The 19,992-nt window shown below is 33.3% G+C and overlaps 1 protein-coding gene across 1 annotated transcript; it reads right to left on the bottom strand.

The window, feature by feature from the left end:
- Positions 1 to 9,684: 9,684 nt before the first annotated feature.
- Positions 9,685 to 11,362, bottom strand: LOC109120722 (transcription factor MYB14-like). The gene is made up of 3 exons (XM_019214749.3): positions 11,063 to 11,362; positions 10,674 to 10,803; positions 9,685 to 10,256 (listed from the first exon to the last, which is right to left on the bottom strand). The coding sequence occupies exons 1-3, from the start codon at positions 11,193 to 11,195 to the stop codon at positions 9,758 to 9,760; spliced, it is 762 nt and encodes a 253-aa protein (XP_019070294.1). The 5' UTR covers positions 11,196 to 11,362; the 3' UTR covers positions 9,685 to 9,757.
- Between the last annotated feature and the right edge of the window lie 8,630 nt (positions 11,363 to 19,992).

Here is a 19,992-nt window from a genome sequence, read left to right on the forward strand (position 1 = left end):
GATGAAAGAATATACATTTTAAAATGATTTTTAATACGTTAGGAGCATATTTAAACTTTTTGAATTCTGTTTACAAATAAGAAACTTACTTGGCCGTAAGTTATATAAATATATATTTTTTTGTTGTGACTTCAATCGTATATGTTATTATATGTATTTAAATATACATCTGTATGTATAACTATATTATTATATATTTCACAGTATATATATATATATATATATATATATATATATATATATATATATATATATATATATATATATATATATATATATATATATTCAACTGCAGCTATGGCTGGTGGCGGTACCAGAACCGGGTGAACCGGACCGGTAAGTTCCGGAACCAGGATGGAATTGGTACTGTGCAAAGCGGTACCATTTCGGAATCGAGACCGGACCGGACAGGTAAACCGGTAAAAATTGTCATGTTCCGTCCCGGTCCAGAAGGGAACTGGTAGTATACCGGACCGGTAAACTGGACGGACCGGTATTAAAAAAAATATTTAAAACTTAAAGACTTAATTTTTTTAATTGAATATAATTTTTATTATAATAATTAAAAAATTAAAAATTTAAATTTCAAACTTTTAAAGTTAAAAAAATAAAAATTTTCAAACTTTAAAGTTATAAATTTTAAATTTCAACATTTCTTTAGTAACATGTTCGGGAATTGGTTGAAACTAAAGAGTTGTAAAAAAAAATATCTTAAAATAAACAAAAAAAATACAAATAAATTGAAACATATGTCTACGACTTAACAAATTACTACTAGCAATTTATTGAATCAACACTGGTTGAAGGGTAAAACGTATCCACATCGGGTGTATACATTAAGTCAATACATGCATGATATGTTTTTAAATTTATAATTCACTTTACTTCAAAAAACTGTGTAATAACGAAAATTGTATTGACTTAATATAAACACTCGATATATATAAGTTTCTTCCTTGTTTGAATTATTACTTTTTCAAAGTAGAGAGAACCTACATATTTTTATTTCTATTTTATTGGCAAAACAATGTTAAGATATAGCTTTTTTAGATCTTAATTGGATAAATATTTTGAATTATTACTTTTTGGACATCTTAAAGAACAAGGACCAACAATAATGACAAAACTTTTTCGAGCATTTGTTGAAGTGTCAATTCAAATCGTATAACAAAATATCGTGCTATATTATATATACAACATTATTTTGTCTTAATTGACATGGTATCGTTTAATTTAACATAATTTAAAAAAATATTTTTGAAATTTGTGGTATAAAACAAATCTTAGATATTTATCTGACTATGAATTATTTCACTAAGGTTAAAAGTTGTTGGTATAATATACCACAAATATAAAATATTACGGTTGAAATAAAATGAACAAAAAAGAATATATTAATCTTTAGGCTGAGGCACGGATATCTCGCTCTCTTTAAGGAGATTCAAGCCCACTGCGGCATAATCTACATCGATCCAGCAGTATAACTCTTGACTTGTCCCCTCCAGGATACGACAACCCAACAACAGTGTATAACTCAAACAACTCCGGTTGAAGAGTCCAAAGCTCCACAAAAGAACACCTTCCTTCAACATATAATACTCTCTTTTGTATAGTAAATATAGTTGAAGACTTATAATATTTTCTATGTTTCAACTCTCTTCACTACACTAACCTCAATATAATACTACTCATCTTTTTCACTCTATATTTTCTTGTACTTATCTTGTTTCTTCTTCTCTCTTCAACACAAATGAGGACTACACTATTTATAGGTGATGAATTCTTCCTTGCAATGAATAGGAGACAGTGGATAGTAAATTTGTCATATGAATGACTCAAATGTTACATAAGTTACAAGACATAAATATAGAATAATGGATGAAATGAAGAGTTGATGGTTACATAAGTTACTAAAAACTAATAACCATTTTCTTCCACAATTGATGAGAGTAAAGAGACACAAATGAAATGTCCATAGACATAACATGATATATAATGTGACATATAATATATAATTTTATTAATATTAAAATGTCACACCAACAAAAGTTAAATTATTTTTTATTACCCATCTATAATATTTGCGAGCTATTATATAGAAGTGGAGTTTTACCTTGTGCTCACCCAAAATAATTTTAGTATGCAGACGGAAATTAACTCCAAGAATAACAATAAGTACAATTTCATTTTTGAAATTATATTAAAATAAATAAAATCTCAAAAAAAGAGTAGAAATCAACTATTTATAAAAAGTTTGTAGAGTGTCAACCGGAATTATATTAATAATTTCAGTTTCAGTTTATATAATTTACGTAAATTGATTGAACAAGAGTATTAAGAAATATTAAAAAAGAAATTATAATTTTTCAAAAACTATCTTTAAGAAATAAATTTTTAAATAAAAGAATAACATTTATGAACTTTTTTTTTTCTCAAATATGTGAGATCTAAGATGAGCAAAAATGATAAATTTTATTAAATATTTGTCAATTAAGAATGAAAAAAAATCAGTCTCTCTAGAATTCAAATTAGCCCCCTCTTCCGTTGTCCGCTCCTAACGGTCAATTCAAATCGCATATGTATTATAGTAACTTTCTTCTTCGTTTTCTTGGAGACGACAACTAAGAGAAGGCGAAGAGATTTGCAATGGCTTTCTCTGTTTTTGGTCACAGATTGGAAAACTGAATACAATTGTCTCTGCTCGATTTCTCATTCCTCCGAACTTGTGAGTCTTTCTCTGATTTTGATCTCTCTTTATTATGGAAAATAATTGGAGTACTGGTTTTTTTTAATCTTTGATGATTCACTTCTTTGTTTGTTGGTTATGGGGTTTCTTGAGTAAAATTTGTTTATGGAAGGAAAACGCAGGTGGGTTTTGTGATTTCTTTTTGGGGGGTTTCTTTCTTGGATTAAATAAGTAGAATGGTTAATGTTTCATGTAAAATTGATTGAGTAAATGGCTAATTCAGTTTTTACGTGACCTTGAATTGTGTATTCCACTTCAAAATTTGGATATGGCTTTCTGTTTAGCTACTATTTGGACTTTGTAGTTCATGTATCATCTTATGAACGTTGGCAAGAAATCATGAATGTGGTTTTTGGTAACAGAAATCTCCTTGAATTTTTTGGACTTTATACTTCATATTATCTTAGGATCCGCAGAAAAAAGTGAACTAGAAAACTAGTAGCTGATTGTGGGTTGTTGTAAGAACAAAGTTAAGACGACTGGTTGAATTGAGCCGATTGAAAGAAGCCTAATTTCCATATCTCAGTGGTGATCTGTAATGGGCCTACCGGAATGAATCGAGAAAGTTCTCGACATCTGCATCTGGAACATCTACTTGGTTCTAGAATGTCTCAGTGTATAGTAGAAGTATGGAGGAAGTGCTAAACACTCATCTAATGAAGCTAATTAAGGTACCAATTCAGGGGAGACCCCTGCATTTGCTAACACTCGAATAGACTGGAAGGAAACTCCAGAAGCTCACTTGTTCAAGGCTGATCTTCCAGGGCTTAAGTGCTTTGGCTGGGAATAAACTTGTAGTATTAAGTAAAGTCTGTACAGTTGAAGATTTTCAGTTTTTTTTTTTTTTGGCTGTGTCTTATGCTGGGTCGTTTTCCTAGTTGGTTATGAACTGTTAACTGTTTTATGTATTTCCCTTGAGTACTCTATATGATATGCCATTGAATTTCCTGTAATATTTTGATTTTAAAAAATGATCAAATTTATCTGTGTAACTAAGTTTGTCTAGAATCAGTGTTTTGATCAATATTTTGATTTCAAGTGTATTCTTTAATTGATTTTTTCTCCAGTTAATAGTTGTCTCTTTTCTGAGAGCATGAATGTATATTTTGATGTAGATTGTGTTTATTTCTTCCTTCTCATTTTATGAATTTTGAAGTGAATCGTGAAGTAACTTCTTAAATGATATATTGTAACCTTTCCATTTCGTAACTTCATAAATGATATATTGTAAACGTTTCCATTTCGTCAAGTGAGTTTGTGTTATTTCTTCCTTCTCTTAGATACTGTCAAGGTAGAAGTTGCCAGGGCCTGCAGCCTTGTCCCAAATGAAGCTTGAGGTTGAGAGTTTGGGTAGAGATTGTAGGGACAGCCATGTAAAGAAATCCCAACAAAGGCCTTCTATAGTCCAGAGTTTTCCAGTTTGCCAGATTTTTCGTTTGATAGTGTGCAGAAGTTCCATAAAGAGAATGAGCAGTTAACGGAATGCCTTTTGGCAATGGAAGAGGAAACAAAGCTGTTGAAAAAAGCTTTGGCAAACCAGAACAGTGAATTTCAAATATCTCGAATCATATCGTAACTCGATTTCTCATTCCCCTAAACTTGTAAGTGTTTCTTAGATTTTGTTCTTTATTTGTATAAATGGCTTGATAATGATTTTGTATCTTGAAATGTTTTTGGGCCTTATTACAGTTGGAATTTGCCATGTATTGTATTTTCTGCTTGTTTTCATGGGTTTCTAAGATGGTGTCAAATTTGAATTTTCTCGTGATATGTTGTTGCTATCTGTTTAGTGTTGCTGATTCTTTGCTTCTATGTTTATGCTTATTTGATCTCTTTTTTTCTCTAGTCTTTTACTCGCAAATAAATTAGTATAAATGTAGAATTTTTCTTCTCGACTTGAGTCCATTTCTAGCTCTAGTCTTCTTTCAAGTTCCTTGTTTATGATGGTTCTTCCTCAGGTTTTGCACTCATGGCTTTGGCTAATGTCCAAAGTGGCAATTAATGCCATGTCCTTTCTTTCTAGTTGTTGTTGTTGTTTCATTAGCATGATCCAAGTTTCTTGTAAGATGCATTTGTTTATTAATATCCTTAAATTGATCGTGAGTTTGGTTAACTATGTGGTAGCTAGTATTCATTTCGATGCAAAATATGGAGTTGTTACTTGTGAGGTGGATTGTAAATGTTCTTTCGGGTTTTGATGTAGTTTGTGAGATTGATTGAGTCAATGCATATCTTCATGATGAATTAATATGCTTTTCTTTTCGATTGTTTTTAACGTTTTTTTAGTTGTGGATGTATCTGAACTTTTGTCAAAAGGGTGCAAATTAAGCATAAATCTTAGCTATTTCTTTTTTGTTTCGAGTCACTACCTCAATACAATAGATGTGTCTAATATCTGTTCTCGAGGGGCAAGTTCCAACTCATGATTTAGTGTTTTTATTGGGTTGAATCAAATGATTGTGTTATTGTTGGTTGCATATAGAGTGTCAGGATAGTAGTCAGTGGCTAAGTCTTTATGATTTGTTGAATATTAAAGCCAGCCTATTTTTCTTTCTTAATCTCAATCTAATTTGTATTAGCCTAAGTTATAGTTTTTATTACTTTTCTTGTGATTAGTTTCCATGTATTGTTGTTTGATGTTTGAATTTTGTTTATCCTAGTTAAGATAATGGTCCTGATCTTGGAGCTTTCCCATGGGAATTAATTTTCTTCAAGTATAAAATTAGGAAATATCTTTGTCTAGAAAAATGGATGTATTTGTTTGATTTTCGATATAATATTCATGGTAGTATATCTCAACATTCTTGTGTAATTAATGTGTAACCAACAAACACTTAGTTTTAAAGATCCTTTCGATTATTCTAATCTTTATATTTTATTTTCCTTGCATATGATACCAATTCAAGTCCAAACTGCTTCTCTCTCTCTCTCTTCACAAATTCTAACTATATAACTTTAGTTTAACTTCACTAAATATCTTAAAAATCAAAAGGTTTGGGTTAGTTTTGACCTATTCATTAGTTAGCAAAACCCATTCCTACCCACATGTAATTTTTCAAATTGATTATTGAATTTTTACTTCAAAAGCATTTTACACTATTGAAAACAAAATTCATCTAGGTACTAAAACACAAAAATAAAAAATAAGAATTTCATTAGGGAAGGGGGCATCGGAGCACGGCGCTCCGAGGTCCGGGGGGGGGGGGGGGGGGCTCGGAGCACGGCGCTCCAAGGTTTGGGGGGTGGGGTGGGGGGGGGGGGAGGGGGTGGGGCTCGGAGCACGGCGCTCCGAGGTCCGGGGGGGGGGGGCCTCGGAGCACGGCGCTCCGAGGTCTGGGGGTGGGGTGGGGGGTGGGGGGGGGGGCTCGGAGCACGGCGCTCCGAGGTCTGGGGGTGGGGTGGGGGGTGGGGGGGGCTCGGAGCACGGCGCTCCGAGGTCTTGGGGGTGGGGTGGGGGGGCCTCGGAGCACGACGCTCCGAGGCCCCGAGGGGTAGGGGGGGCCTCGGAGCACGGCGCTCCGAGGCCCCGGGGGGTAGGGGGGGCCTCGGAGCACGGCGCTCCGAGGCCCCGGGGGGTGGGTAGGGGGCCTCGGAGCACGGCGCTCCGAGGTCCGGGGGGTGGGGGGTGGGGGCCTCGGAGCACGGCGCTCCGAGGTCCGGGGGGTGGGGGCCTCGGAGCACGGCGCTCCGAGGTCTTGGGGGTGGGAGGGGGGGCCTCGGAGCACGGCGCTCCGAGGTCTTGGGGTGGGGGGGGGGCCTCGGAGCACGGCGCTCCGAGGTCTGGGGGGTGGGGGGGGGGGGGGCCTCAGAGCACGGCGCTCCGAGGTCTGGGGGGTGGGGGGGGGGGGGGCCTCGGAGCACGGCGCTCCGAGGTCTGGGGGGTGGGGGGGGGGCCTCGGAGCACGGCGCTCCGAGGTCTGGGGGGTGGGTGGGGGGGAGGGGGGGTAGGGGGCCTCGTAGCGCGGCGCTTCGAGGTCCGGGGGGTGGGGGGAGGGGTAGGGGGCCTCATAGCGCGGCGCTCCGAGGTCCGGGGGTGGGGGGGGAGTAGGGGGGCCTCGAAGCGCGGCGCTCCGAGGTCCGGGGGGGGGGGGGGGTAGGGGGCCTCGAAGCGCGGCGCTCCGAGGTCTGGGGGGGGAGGGGTAGGGGGCCTCGAAGCGCCGCGCTCCGAGGTCCGGGGAGTGGGTGGGGGGGTAGGGGGCCTCGAAGCGCGGCGCTCCGAGGTCCGGGGAGTGGGGGGGGGGGGGGGGTAGGGGGCCTCGAAGCGCGGCGCTCCGAGGTCCGGGGGTGGGTGGGGGGTAGGGGGCCTCAGAGCACGGCGCTCCGAGGTCCGGGGGGTTGGTGGGGGGGTAGGGGGCCTCGGAGCACGGCGCTCCGAGGTCCGGTGGGTGGGTGGGGGGTAGGGGGCCTCGAAGCGCGGCGCTCCGAGGTCCGGGGGGTGGGTGGGGGGGTAGGGGGCCTCGAAGCGCGGCGCTCCGAGGTCCGGGGGGTGGGGGGGGGGGGGGGTTGTGTCCGGGGGGTAGGGGGCCTCGGAGCGCGGCGCTCTGAGGTCCGGGGGGTAGGGGGCCTCGGAGCGCGGCGCTCCGAGGTCCGGGGGGTAGGGGGTAGTGGGCGGGGGGTAGGGGGCCTCGGAGCGCGACGCTCCGAGGTCCGGGGGGTAGTGGGCGGGTGGTAGGGGGCCTCGGAGCGCGGCGCTCAGAGGCCCGGGGGGTAGGGGGTAGTGGACGGGGGGTAGGGGGCCTCGGAGCGCGGTGCTCCGAGGTCCGGGGGGTAGGGGGTAGTGGGCGGGGGGGTAGGGGGCCTCGGAGCGCGGCGCTCCGAGGTCCGGGCGGTAGGGGGTAGTGGGCGGGTGGGCCGGGGGCCTCGGAGCGCGGTGCTCCGAGGTCCGGGGGGTAGAGTAGTGGGGTAGGGTAGGGGGCCTCGGAGCGCGGCGCTCCGAGGTCCGGGGGGTAGGGTAGTGGGGTGGGGTAGGGGGCCTCGGAGCATGGCGCTCTGAGGTCCGGGGGGTAGGGTAGTGGGCCTCGGAGCACGGCGCTCCGAGGTCCGGGGGGTAGGGTAGGGTAGGGTAGGGGGCCTCGGAGCGTGGCGCTCCGAGGTCCGGGGGGTAGGGTAGTGGGCGGGGTAGGGTAGGGTAGGGGGCCTCGGAGCATGGCGCTCCGAGGTCCGGGGGGGTAGGGTAGTGGGCGGGGTATGGTAGGGTAGGGGGCCTCGGAGCACGGCACTTCGAGGTCTGGGGGGTAGGGTAGGGTAGTGTGCCTCGGAGCACAGCGCTCCGAGGTCCGAGGGGTAGAGGGGGGTAGGGTATGGTGGGTAGGGGGGTAGGGTAGGGGGATAGGGGGTGGGGTAGGGGTATATATATGTGTGTATATATATATATGATTTTGATTGAGGAGAGATTTCAGGAGAAATTAAAAGAAATTGGAAGAGAAAAAATAGGAAAGGATTTGTATAATAATAATAAATCTTCTGTTTTATAAAAATATGTGCCAACCAATTAAAAAAAATTTATTGAGGAGAAATTGAAAGAAACTAGGAGAGAATAGATAGAAAAGATGTTTGTATAAAAATAAGTCTTTCATTTTTTTAAATTAGTGGGCCACAATCAAAAGACAAAAATCAAATAATATTCGTTGTCAAATAAAAATAATTGAAAAGTAATATAGTATTAATTTAAATTAAAATATTTGTTATTATATACAATTTAGTAATAAAATTGCTCATGTGTATGAACTGGAAACTAAAAGTTGAAAACCTTTTACACTTTAGAGTTAATTTATTTTTTTCAATCTTCTCCTTTTCTTCCCAAATTCTGTCATACTTATTTTATTTATTTAAAGGGTAATTATGATTCTAAAAACTTCGACTCACTAATTTTAAGAAAATATGTACAAACTATATAAACATGCAGTTTATACTTTATTTTTAATATATAATATACATACACATAATAGTCAATATATAAAGTAATAACATATATATTATATATATTAACCATATTGATAAACTAATTGATCGAACTCGATCTATATATCTGTTACTTAGAATGAATAATCTATTTGGGAAAAAAATAAAGAAAAGAAAGTACTAATTGTGGAAATGAAAAACAATAAACTCTGAACTCCCACGAGAGTTCTTTATTATAAAGTACCCAAATAAAATGTGTATTTGGAGTTATGACAATCTAAGAGCTAAATTACTTTTATTCTCTAAATCATTTGCTAAGATCTACTTTCTCAGTAAATTTTTAATTGTTAGTATTTTTCGAAAGTTGATTTGATTATGTTTTAAAAATTAAATTAGATAACATTAATTTGATATTTTAAACAAAAAATTTAGAAATTAAAAAACTAAACGAAAAGTACTATAAATTTCATTTTTTGCATATCAATATGAAGAAAAATACATTGTAAAATGTTATTCAAAGTTATTGTTGTTTGACTCTAAAGAGAAAACTATGACAATTAAAAGTGGACGAAGATGGTACCAAACATCAATTAATAGGAGTAGTGTGACAAAATAATTATGAAATTATTACTTTCTTGATTAATGTAACAAGTCCAAATATGACAAGTAAAAGTAAACGAAAAGAATATATAAAAAATCAATTGAGCTTAACATTGAATTTTACAATTTCTATCTTGGCTTTTCGTAAATGATCTACTTAGAAAATTTTACTCAAATTAGTAGATCAAGTTCCATATATATATTGTCAATTATTCTCACAGCCATTTCAATTTGTCTAATACTATCGACTAGACACAATTTTTAAGGAGTAATAAATAATAAATTTAATGTTTTTGGATATGAGTATAATTAATAATAAAAGTAAATTATGAAGCAAAGATCTCTTGAACTTTTAAACTAGACAAATCAAAATGGATATTCATTTTTAATAAATTGAACAAGTAAAAATAGACTAACAGAATATCAAAACGTCAATACATTTTCTAAGGTTGATTGAATTGATAAACTTTGTTTATAAATATGCAACATTACCAAATGTTACACACACACTTACCAATAATTATAATGATCATAGTCAAAGGAGGAAATAAATTCATGACCTATATAAGGTGAAGGTGGACACATAAGTCCATAATAATCAATTGAAGGAGCTACAAAATCAATTTTTCTATTGATGAAACTATCTACTTCAAATGGTTCTGTCCAAAAATTTCCACTAGAAATTTCTTCCAAAGCTAATTCTTGTTGAACAACTTTATGTTGCTCATGTTGATAAGATGAAAGTTCTTCACTTGATGACTCCTTTGGTGACCAATCTGAACTTTCCAATACTATATTTTCATGCATATTACTATTGTTATTAGCACTAATTGCATTTCGATTTTCCACACTACTCTTTCTTTTGGTATTACTTCCACTATTCTTATTATTGCATTTCTTGCTTCCTTCACTTGAGTTATAATTAGCGCGCTTCTTCAGTGATGTATGCCAATGATTCTTTATTTCATTGTCCGATCTTCCTGGCAAGTGAATAGCAATTGCCGACCATCTGCAACCATACAAGTTTAAGGGGGTTAATTTCACGTGTGGTTTCAAAATATTTCACATTATATTACAACTAGAGTATAAAAAAGTAGATCATACTAAGAAACTATTTTTGGTCAGGTAATTTTTTTTTTCTCAATATTGTGATAGAAAAATGACTAAATCATCTTATATCGTTTTATAAGGCCGATGTAACCTTTTGGCTTTGTGTTCATATGAACCTATATTTTTTTTGCGTCGTGTATATAGATATATATGTAAAAATCTATTAAATCTTTAATATAATAAACATTAGATCTAACATAACAAGTTCAATGCTGGAAAATTTTAAAAGTTGAACTCGTTAAGGCTAAATTCTGAATTCACCTCAGTTAATTGTGTCGTGTCAGCTCGTAAAAATTGAACAAAGAAGAGTAGGTACCTATTTCCAAGTTGAGCATGGAGGTTCAAGATGAGTTCATCTTCTTCTTTGGTGTAGTTTCCTCTTTTAACATTTGGCCTCAAGTGATTCATCCATCGAAGTCTACAACTCTTTCCACACCTCGCTAGTCCTAAATCATAAAATTTAAAAGTTATTTTAATTTCTTAACTTTATGTGCGATCAAACTAAAATACATAAATTAGATCGAGCAGATTAAATATTACTTTACGAAAGAACATTAACCTAGAAACCACTCAAAAACCTTAACTAGTCAATGCAAGGAGTGACTCAAAATTTATTTTTTTTTTTTAAAAAAAAACATTTTGGACTAACCCAATTTCGAAAGAATTTAAGCATTCAACTCAAAACCTCGTAACAAAGATTCTCACCGGCATACTTGGGAAGTTGGCGCCAGTTCCAACAGCCATATTTAGTAATATATGCCTCTAACTTCTTGTCTTCTTCAGGAGTCCAAGTCCCCTTCTTCCTTCCATTTTTATCGTAGCCAGGTGTTCTCACCATATCTCTCGATTAATTTTCTTCAATAAGTATCACACGATAAAGAGTTGTGACTTTTTTTGTATTAATGTACGAAGGTAGAAGTCAAAGCCTAACCCTAGCTCACTAGCTCCTATATTGCTTTGAATAATTTTTTTAATAGTAGTCTTCCTAATTAATCACTTGAATCCTCAAATTATGAAATTTGAGACATTTTTATAGTGCAACAACAAGAATGTGTAGCACGTAGTAAAATGGTCCTGAGATATTTTTCAAAGAGAAAATTCCAAGTCAACGCCTGTCTTTTTTTTGTTTTTACTTAATTTTGTTAGGATAAAAATGAGCAGCACATTTCAACTCGTTTTTCTTATAAGATTGGACTTGGACCAATACCCTATTTTCATTACACTTGTAGTGCAAGTCTACAAGAAACGAAACCACACCAATGTTGAAAAAAAATAATAAAGAGAAGAAAAGTAAAAATTATAAAGGGAAAAGGGTCTAATATACCCCTCAACTTTGTCATTTAGAGCTGATATACCCCTTGTTATGAAAGTGGTTCATATATACCCCTACTTGTAAATAAATGGCTCACATATACCCTTTTCCTCTAACGGGAATGAAAAAAAAATAAAATTTTAATCTAAAATTTTATTTTATTTTTCTAAAAATATAATCCCATATGAGTAAATTTAATCCTCGTCAAACATATTTTTTTGACTTTTTTTTGTTTCAATGACTAATTTATAATTATTATTTTAATAATCAAATTTATTTATGTTTCACTAATATTCTTGTAAAACTTATTGTAGATGACCAAATGTTTTTCTTCGGATACGAAATTAAATTACAATACACACAAAAAAATAGTTTAATTTTTTTCTTTAAACTAAGGAATGAAAGAAAAAAATAAGAATAAGAATAAGAAACTCAAATAATAAAAATAAAAGAAGCCAAAAAATAATTTATATATGAAAAAAATTAAAATATACCTTAAACTCTGATATAAGAATCATATATACCCTAAATAAATTTTTTAAAAAAATTAGAAATGATAATTTTAAATTTAAAACTAATTTTTTAACTTCCGTTAAATGAAGGGTATATGTGAGCCATTTTATAACGGCAGGGGTATATGTGAGCCGTTTGTATAACGGTAAGGGCATATATGAGCCACTTTTATAACGAGGGATATATCAGCTCCAAATGACAAAGTTGAGGAATATATCAGGCCCTTTTCCCAATTAAAAATTATTTGATTATTTTAGCCATTTATAAGAGTATTCCTCCTTTTTAATTTATGTAACATACCGCTTGAATTGAACTAGATTTAAGAAAGAAATAAAGATTTTTCAATATATCACGGTAACATTTCTATAATGATAATTTTTTTATGAAACTTTTACAATGAAACATGCTATAACATTCGTATGATATCAATTTTCTTATGAATGTGAAATGAAAAATTATTAAGTTAATAATTTTCAAAGAAAAAATGTGTATCATCATTTCTGCAACAAATCAAGATCAAGAAGAAAACGTGTGTTATATAAACACTTTTTGCTCAAGTGTATTTGTGAGTTTCAAAGGTTGGAATGTTTATTATTATTATTATTATTATTATTATTATTATTATTATTATTATTATTTGTGACTTTATTCTCTATTATTATGATTGAAATCTCTACTAAATGGTAATTACCCTCATGTCCTTTCTTCCCAGCTCGAGTTTTTGAAAGAATGAAATGCTTAATTCTTTTTTAATTATCCTTTCAATAACTTATCTAAATAAACTTTTTAAAAGGGTCTAAAATATCCTCGAATTATTGAAAATGGTATAAAATTATCCTCCATCCACCTATTGGCTCCAAAATATCCTTCCCATCCATCTATTGGCTCTAAAATACCCTTGTCATCCACCTTTGGATTCAAAATTGACCGCTTATTTAATCATTTTAAATTTAAACTATTTATATATTTTTTAAATGCATGACACTCAACTATTTGTTACAATTTCACTTATCAGTATAATTTATAAATTAATCCACTACCCACTTATTACAAATTAAACCCCACAAAATTAATAAACCCATCATATTACTAATGCAACAACAAAAAAGCTACTGGCAATGAGTATTTTTAAATATTTGAGGTGAAAATATCTATAGAAGTAAATTATTATACATTCAAGTGTCTAAATAAAAATTATCGATAAACTTAAAAGTCTGACTAAGTTCATCTTAATTATTCTTTCATCACAATTATGTGATGTTACTTCATAGATAACTTTTTTTTAAAAAAATAATATATTAAAGGTTTTAAAACAAATCATAAATATTTATAAAATTATATATATAAAAAAAGTGCATGAATTAATTCGGGATGTACTACTTCTTTACCTTTAATCATAAATTTTGAATTCAAACTTGAAAGAGAATCCTATTGAAAGTATCTTCCTAAATAAGCGGCTTAACTTAAATTTAATTGGGGCTTCGATTTGGACTCGAATAATTTTGGATGTCATTTTCAGGAATCTATATTTTTTTCGTGTTTTAGTAGTTGAAGCAAATGATCTAAGGCACGTTGACGTCGAAAGTACTCAAAATTTCTAAGTCTATTTCGATGCGGTTAGACTTCAAACGTATTTTACTATATTTTTCTTAGAAAAAAGATAAATATATCCTCAAACTATTATAAATAGTTTGCAGATATCCTCCGTCATGCTTTTGGGATATTGGCGTCATCGCCGTCTAAAAATTATAGCATCGATACCTTTTATATTAACGGACAAAAATGTGTCATAATCTTACACACCGATTTGATATGTATTAAATATCGAATCGACGAATAAGATTGTGTCACGTATCCCTACTTAGTCAATCGTTAGAGTAAATGATATTTATGCTCTAGTTTTTGGACGACAAAGACACTAATATTCCAAAAGTATGACGGAAGATATCTACATACTATTTGCGATAATTCAAGAGTATATTTATCCTTTTTTTTAATTTACGCTTAGTCTAAAAAAATCTAGAAAACAATATAATTAGTTAACACAAATGTGCCCAAAATATCAATATGCAACACTTTACATTGGCCACAAATTCCTTTGAGGAATGATGTGAGGAGACAATGAAATAAAGAGATAGCTTACGCGGACCAAGCTGCGAAAAAGACTTTTTAGGTAGCCCTCCTTCCATGCCAAGCCAGCACGATGGGGTTCCCCTTCCTCGGACCAAGAGGCTTGGACTATGAGCCCGCTTAGCAAACGAGGCTCGGGACGGGGTGGTTGTCCTCATTAGGAATATGAAATCACATAAAAGTTTCAGTTTTGTTTGTACTATATTGCATGGAATCATGTGAGGTGTCAGGTGACTAAAATGAATAATAATTATTATTTTTATTCTATATTTGATATTTAGATTTCACATTAAAATCTTGATCAAATTTAAATTTTTTATCAAAAATAACACTCCTAACATGATTTTTTTCATACTGAAGACTTGAATCCAAGACCTTCAATTAAGAATAAAAGATCTTAGCAATGCACCACAACTAATAAATTAATAATTTATATATCACAGAACGTTACATATTTGACTTTAGGGATGATAACTGTTGATATCCCTTTTGTCCCTTGGGTATTTTGTAAATACTTATTTTGATTTGTGTTTGTATTAATGGGCTTGGTCCGCAAGTTCGGCTCAACTTTGAAATAAGTGGGGTTGGATTTAATATTTTTGACTCATTTACGAATGAGGCTTTTTAGCCTGTCCTATTTGGTCTGTTGGCCTCTTAGGTTCAACTCGCAAGCCTCGGAGGTCAGTTTGTGGGTTATTAAAATTTTTAAAATATTTATATATATATTTTTAGTAGTGTTTTATTTGTAAAGATTTTATGAATAAATATTTTATAAAACAAATAATCAAGTATTTTGTAATATCATCTTGCATGGTGAATTGGAGATGAAGATGAACTTCTTAAGGAAATAATATCATATGTTGATCTAAATGTTATCGATGGTGAAAGTAGAAGCGGAGTTATTAAACATTACTTAATAAGTCATGTAATATTTAGAAATTTAGATTTGTTAAGTATTTAGGTTGCCTTGTGTTGCTAGAAATCTTTTAAACCAGGTAGTTTTTTTTAGGAGAAATGATGGAATGATCAACATTTATCCGATAAATCTTACGTTGGCTATTATGTATTTTTGCAAGCATTCACCAAAGTGTGTGATTCATAAATGTATTTTGTAAGTATTAACCTAAGTGTATGATTTATAAATGAATTCATGTATCATGAATTGATGTCGTGTTCATAGACATCAACATTCAATACTCTTTCTAAGAGAGTAATATTGTTCATTTTTTAGTTAAAGGGCCAACCTGTGGCCCGCTTAGGGCTGGGTTGGACCGCTATTTTATTGGCTCTTTAATTAAAGTGTAAATTAGGTATATAGCGTATTATGTAGTCATATTATCAAGTTATGGCACAAGATTTTGATTTTCATTCAATAACATATAATATATCAACTTATAGCATTTTTTTAAATTAAAATATATTAAATATTTATTCAGTTAAATCAGGAAGAAAAAAAAATTAAAAATTATTAATAAAAATTGGATAACTACCGTGAATGTAGTTACACTTTTTAACTGATAACCAAATTTGCACTTTTTAAGGGAATTTAAATATATTAATTAAAGATATGCTCCTTAATTAGCGAAATCCGTTTTTAATGGTAATTTTTTTTGATTTTTTATCCTAAAAAAATTCTATTCTGTTATCTTTCTTTCCATAAACGTGTTTTAAATTTTTTTTCCAGAAATTTGACTATATTCATAAAACAATTAAAATTGAAGGTTGAAAAAGTTTAGATTTGATTTGATGGAGAAATTTGTTTCAATTTTAATTAAACATGGTGGCAAATGGAATTCATCAGGTTAGTTTTTTTTATATTTTAGTAATGTGTCGTTTTTTTTTCCTGTGTTATATTGCATATGTTAAATTGATATATATTTTTTTTTTGAAACATTAATTTAGTGTTTCTACTAATAAAAATTTCATAATGTTAAATGTATTTTCATGTGTAATTAAAACGAAGAGTGATGGTAAATGTGATTACTGGTTAAAATTTAATATTTTAAAGTTTTTGATAAATTTAGCAATTTTTTTGTTTTTGAAACATTAGAACATTATCTGACATTTTGTATTAACAATGTATAAATTTTGTATTTTAATGTATATATATAAAGTATGAACAATATATACGAAAATCAATTGAGTATGAAATTGAATTAACTGTATATTATTTTTTATGTTAAATTGGATAAATGACTATGAAATTGTATTTTAGATTGTATGTAGTAGTTAGTTGTGTAGTATGCAGTATGTATAAAAATTGTTTTAATTTTGTATTGATTTAAATTTTTGTTATTTGTATATATACGTGTCTTGTATATAATTTTGTGTGATTTGTGTATTAATTTTGTAGTAAACAATGTATTAATTGTGTATTAAATTATAATAGTGTACAAACAGTGTGGTAATTGTGTATTAAATTATGTATATAGTGTGTATTATTTTTTGTACAAACTGTATAAAATGTGTGGTAAACATTGTATGATTTGTGTATTAATTTTGTATAAAATGGTATTAAGTGTGTAATAAACAATGTATTAATTGTTTAGTAAATTACAAAAGTGTATAAATAGTGCAGTAATTGTGTATTATATTGTGTATGAAATGTGTATTATTTTTGTATGAAGTGTATGAATTGTGTGGTAAACAGTTACTTGTATATAAATTGTGTATGAAATCTGTGTTAATTGTGTATGAATAAATTTTTAATTTTATTATGGGATGCACTGAATGTAATTTTAATGTTGTGAAACAGGGAAATACGTCGACTTTGAAGTGGAGGGCATCCTATACGATACTTCTACTCTTTATACTGGTTTAGTTAATTCTATAGTAACTCAGCACGATTTTCCGATGATCTTGGATTTTCTGAATCCTGGTAGCTGCTGGACTGATTTATAATGGTCTCGTCCATTAGATTTAACTCTTCTTCCGATAAGACAATATTTCTGAATTTATGCTGCATAAAAAAAATGTATAATGTATAATGAATTATATTGAATGTAATAACATTATAAGAAAAATATCTGATTCCCATGAGTTCTAAAAATTGTTTTCTTCAAATCGTCAAAAAAATGACGTCATTCGGTGTCTTCCAGTTCAGTATTCTCGGTGTGCAATTTGAAACTCGTATAGCAATGGTGTTGTCAAATGGATGACAACACTCATAAAACCATATCTGCAGTGCTATGTGGAACTGGCTGAATTTGAATGACGATGGATTTTTTTTGAATTTTTTATTGCAAGCTTTGAGTGTTAAATTAAAACACTCATTTGCCCAAGGGAAATTGGCATACTGTCCAGACTCTACCAAATCAAAATACAATTTTGGAACTGTTGTCTTTGAAGGGTCTGATGCAGTCAGAAATGAAGAAATAAAGTACAGGATCCCGATTTTTAGTTTATCATCTTCTTCCCAAAAATTTTACAATTTAAACTTGTAATAAAAATCAGACTTGGATACTTTATTAAAATCTCAAAAATTTTCAGCAATGAGTCTGTTTTGAACATGTGGATCTGAAACAAAATCAGAAACAGGTCCACATTTCAAACCAGTTATAGCAACAAACTCTTTTAGACCAAAATTTAACTCTTTACCATTTACTTTAATGACAAACATGTCATCCCTAACATTTTCATTTCCCATTATAAATAAGTGCCTCAACAATTGACATTGGATTTTAATATGATGTAAATTATAAAAAAAAAATCCAAAAGGTGTTTCATCTAGGAATTGTTGAAACTTATCTTGACCTAAAAAGGTCAACAAATCCGCAAACACATTCATGTTAATACATGAAGACAGATGTGTTTGTGTCTTCTTCTCCTAACAAAATTGTAAAAATTAAATACATTAATCATACACATATTCATACACATGTAATACAAAACTAATTCATATACATAGTATACATACACATTTTATATATACAGTGAATCATACACAATTCATACAGTGAATCATACAAAATTCATACAGCGAATCATACAAAATTCATACAGTTATCATACAATTTTAACCTATATAATTTTCTAATTATATAATATAATGAAAAAATATATAATATAATGAAAAACAGTACCTAAAAACTTGATAAAAATAAATTCATACACATCTTATATATACAGTGAATCATACAAAATTCATATAGTGAATCATACACAATTTATACAGTTATCATACACAATTCATACGGTGAATCATACATAAAAAAACATTATTTATTTAAACAGAAATTTCATATAGGGAATCATACACAATTCATAGATTATTTATTTTACACAAAAATTGTATTTTAACTATTTTATAGCCAAATAAAAGAAAAAAAATAACAGAATATAAAAAAATATTAAAAAATTAACTTTTACTAACCTTTGAACTTTTTTGGGGTTTATCAGTTTCTTCTTCTTCTGCTCTTGGTTTTTTGGATTTTGATTTTATCAACTCTTCCACAAAATCAGATTCAGACTCTGATGATTTCTTGATTTCTTTTCCTTTCCTTTTCTTTCCTCTTTCTTTGGTCGTTTTCTCGGATTCATCTTCTCTTTTCTTTTCTTTCCCTTTTCTCTTCTTCTCATTTTCCTTTGGATTTTGTGTTTGTGATAAAATTTTGAAAGATGGAGCATGAAAATCGTCTAAACTTGCTTCTTCATTCAATCTTCTACTTTTTCTTGGAGTTTCCTTGCTTCTTTTAGACATTGTACGATTTATTTATTGCAAGATTTAAAGATTTGAGTGCTAAAAATTAAGATTTGAATGGAACTATTTGAGAATTCTTGAAGAATAGTGTTAAGAGAGATGGAATTTTGAGAGAGGAATTAGGCGTGCTAAGATGGTGAAAGCGTGTGAAAATGTTGAAAGGTCTTGAGAGGCGTGCGATTGTAATGATTTTGAAAATAAATGGGGAAGAACAAAAATTTTGGGTAATATAAATTTTTTTTTTTAGATATTGTTTTACAGTTTTAAAACTGTAATTTTTAAAATTTTGATAAAAACCCTATAATTTTGTAGTTATCTTAAAAAAGGTAACTAAATAATATTTAATTTAAATAACTTTAATTAAGAGTTTTGTTTAAAAAGGGTAACTTAAAATAATAAGTGTAATTAACTACATTGGTTTAAATATGGTAATTGAATTATTAAAATAAGTTAATTATTATTTTAAAAAATTAATGATAATAATATAATATTTCTTAATATGCTATAACTTGATAATAAGATGCTATAAGTAGTTTAATATTGAAAAGTTTATTTATAACTTGGTATTTAACATCTTAAAGGTGTGTGTAGTGTTATTTTTATTTAATTAAAAGCGTTAGCCCGGCCCAACCCATTTAACTTTCTAGTCGATTAGGGTTGGATTGAGTTGGATGGAGTCAGCCCATTTTGACACCTCTATATATGACTCAACATATATAACTTTTTACGGTAATTAATTAAAAATATGCATTCTTCTATCTTTATATGTAGTAAATATAGAGTATATTTTAATTAGTTTTTGAAACGATGGAAACATTTAAAATTTTTTGAAAATTTGTAAAATTTACCAGTAAAGGATCAAAGATTATATTTCTAATAAATTAAGGATTAAATATATTTTTTCAGATAATACAAGAACTCGATGAGAATTTATCAATACATCTCCTAAACATTCAAACAAAAATGTGATGATCATATAAT

This window comes from Solanum lycopersicum, chromosome 7 (assembly GCF_036512215.1).
Source record: "Solanum lycopersicum chromosome 7, SLM_r2.1".
Classification (NCBI taxonomy): Eukaryota; Viridiplantae; Streptophyta; class Magnoliopsida; order Solanales; family Solanaceae; genus Solanum; species Solanum lycopersicum.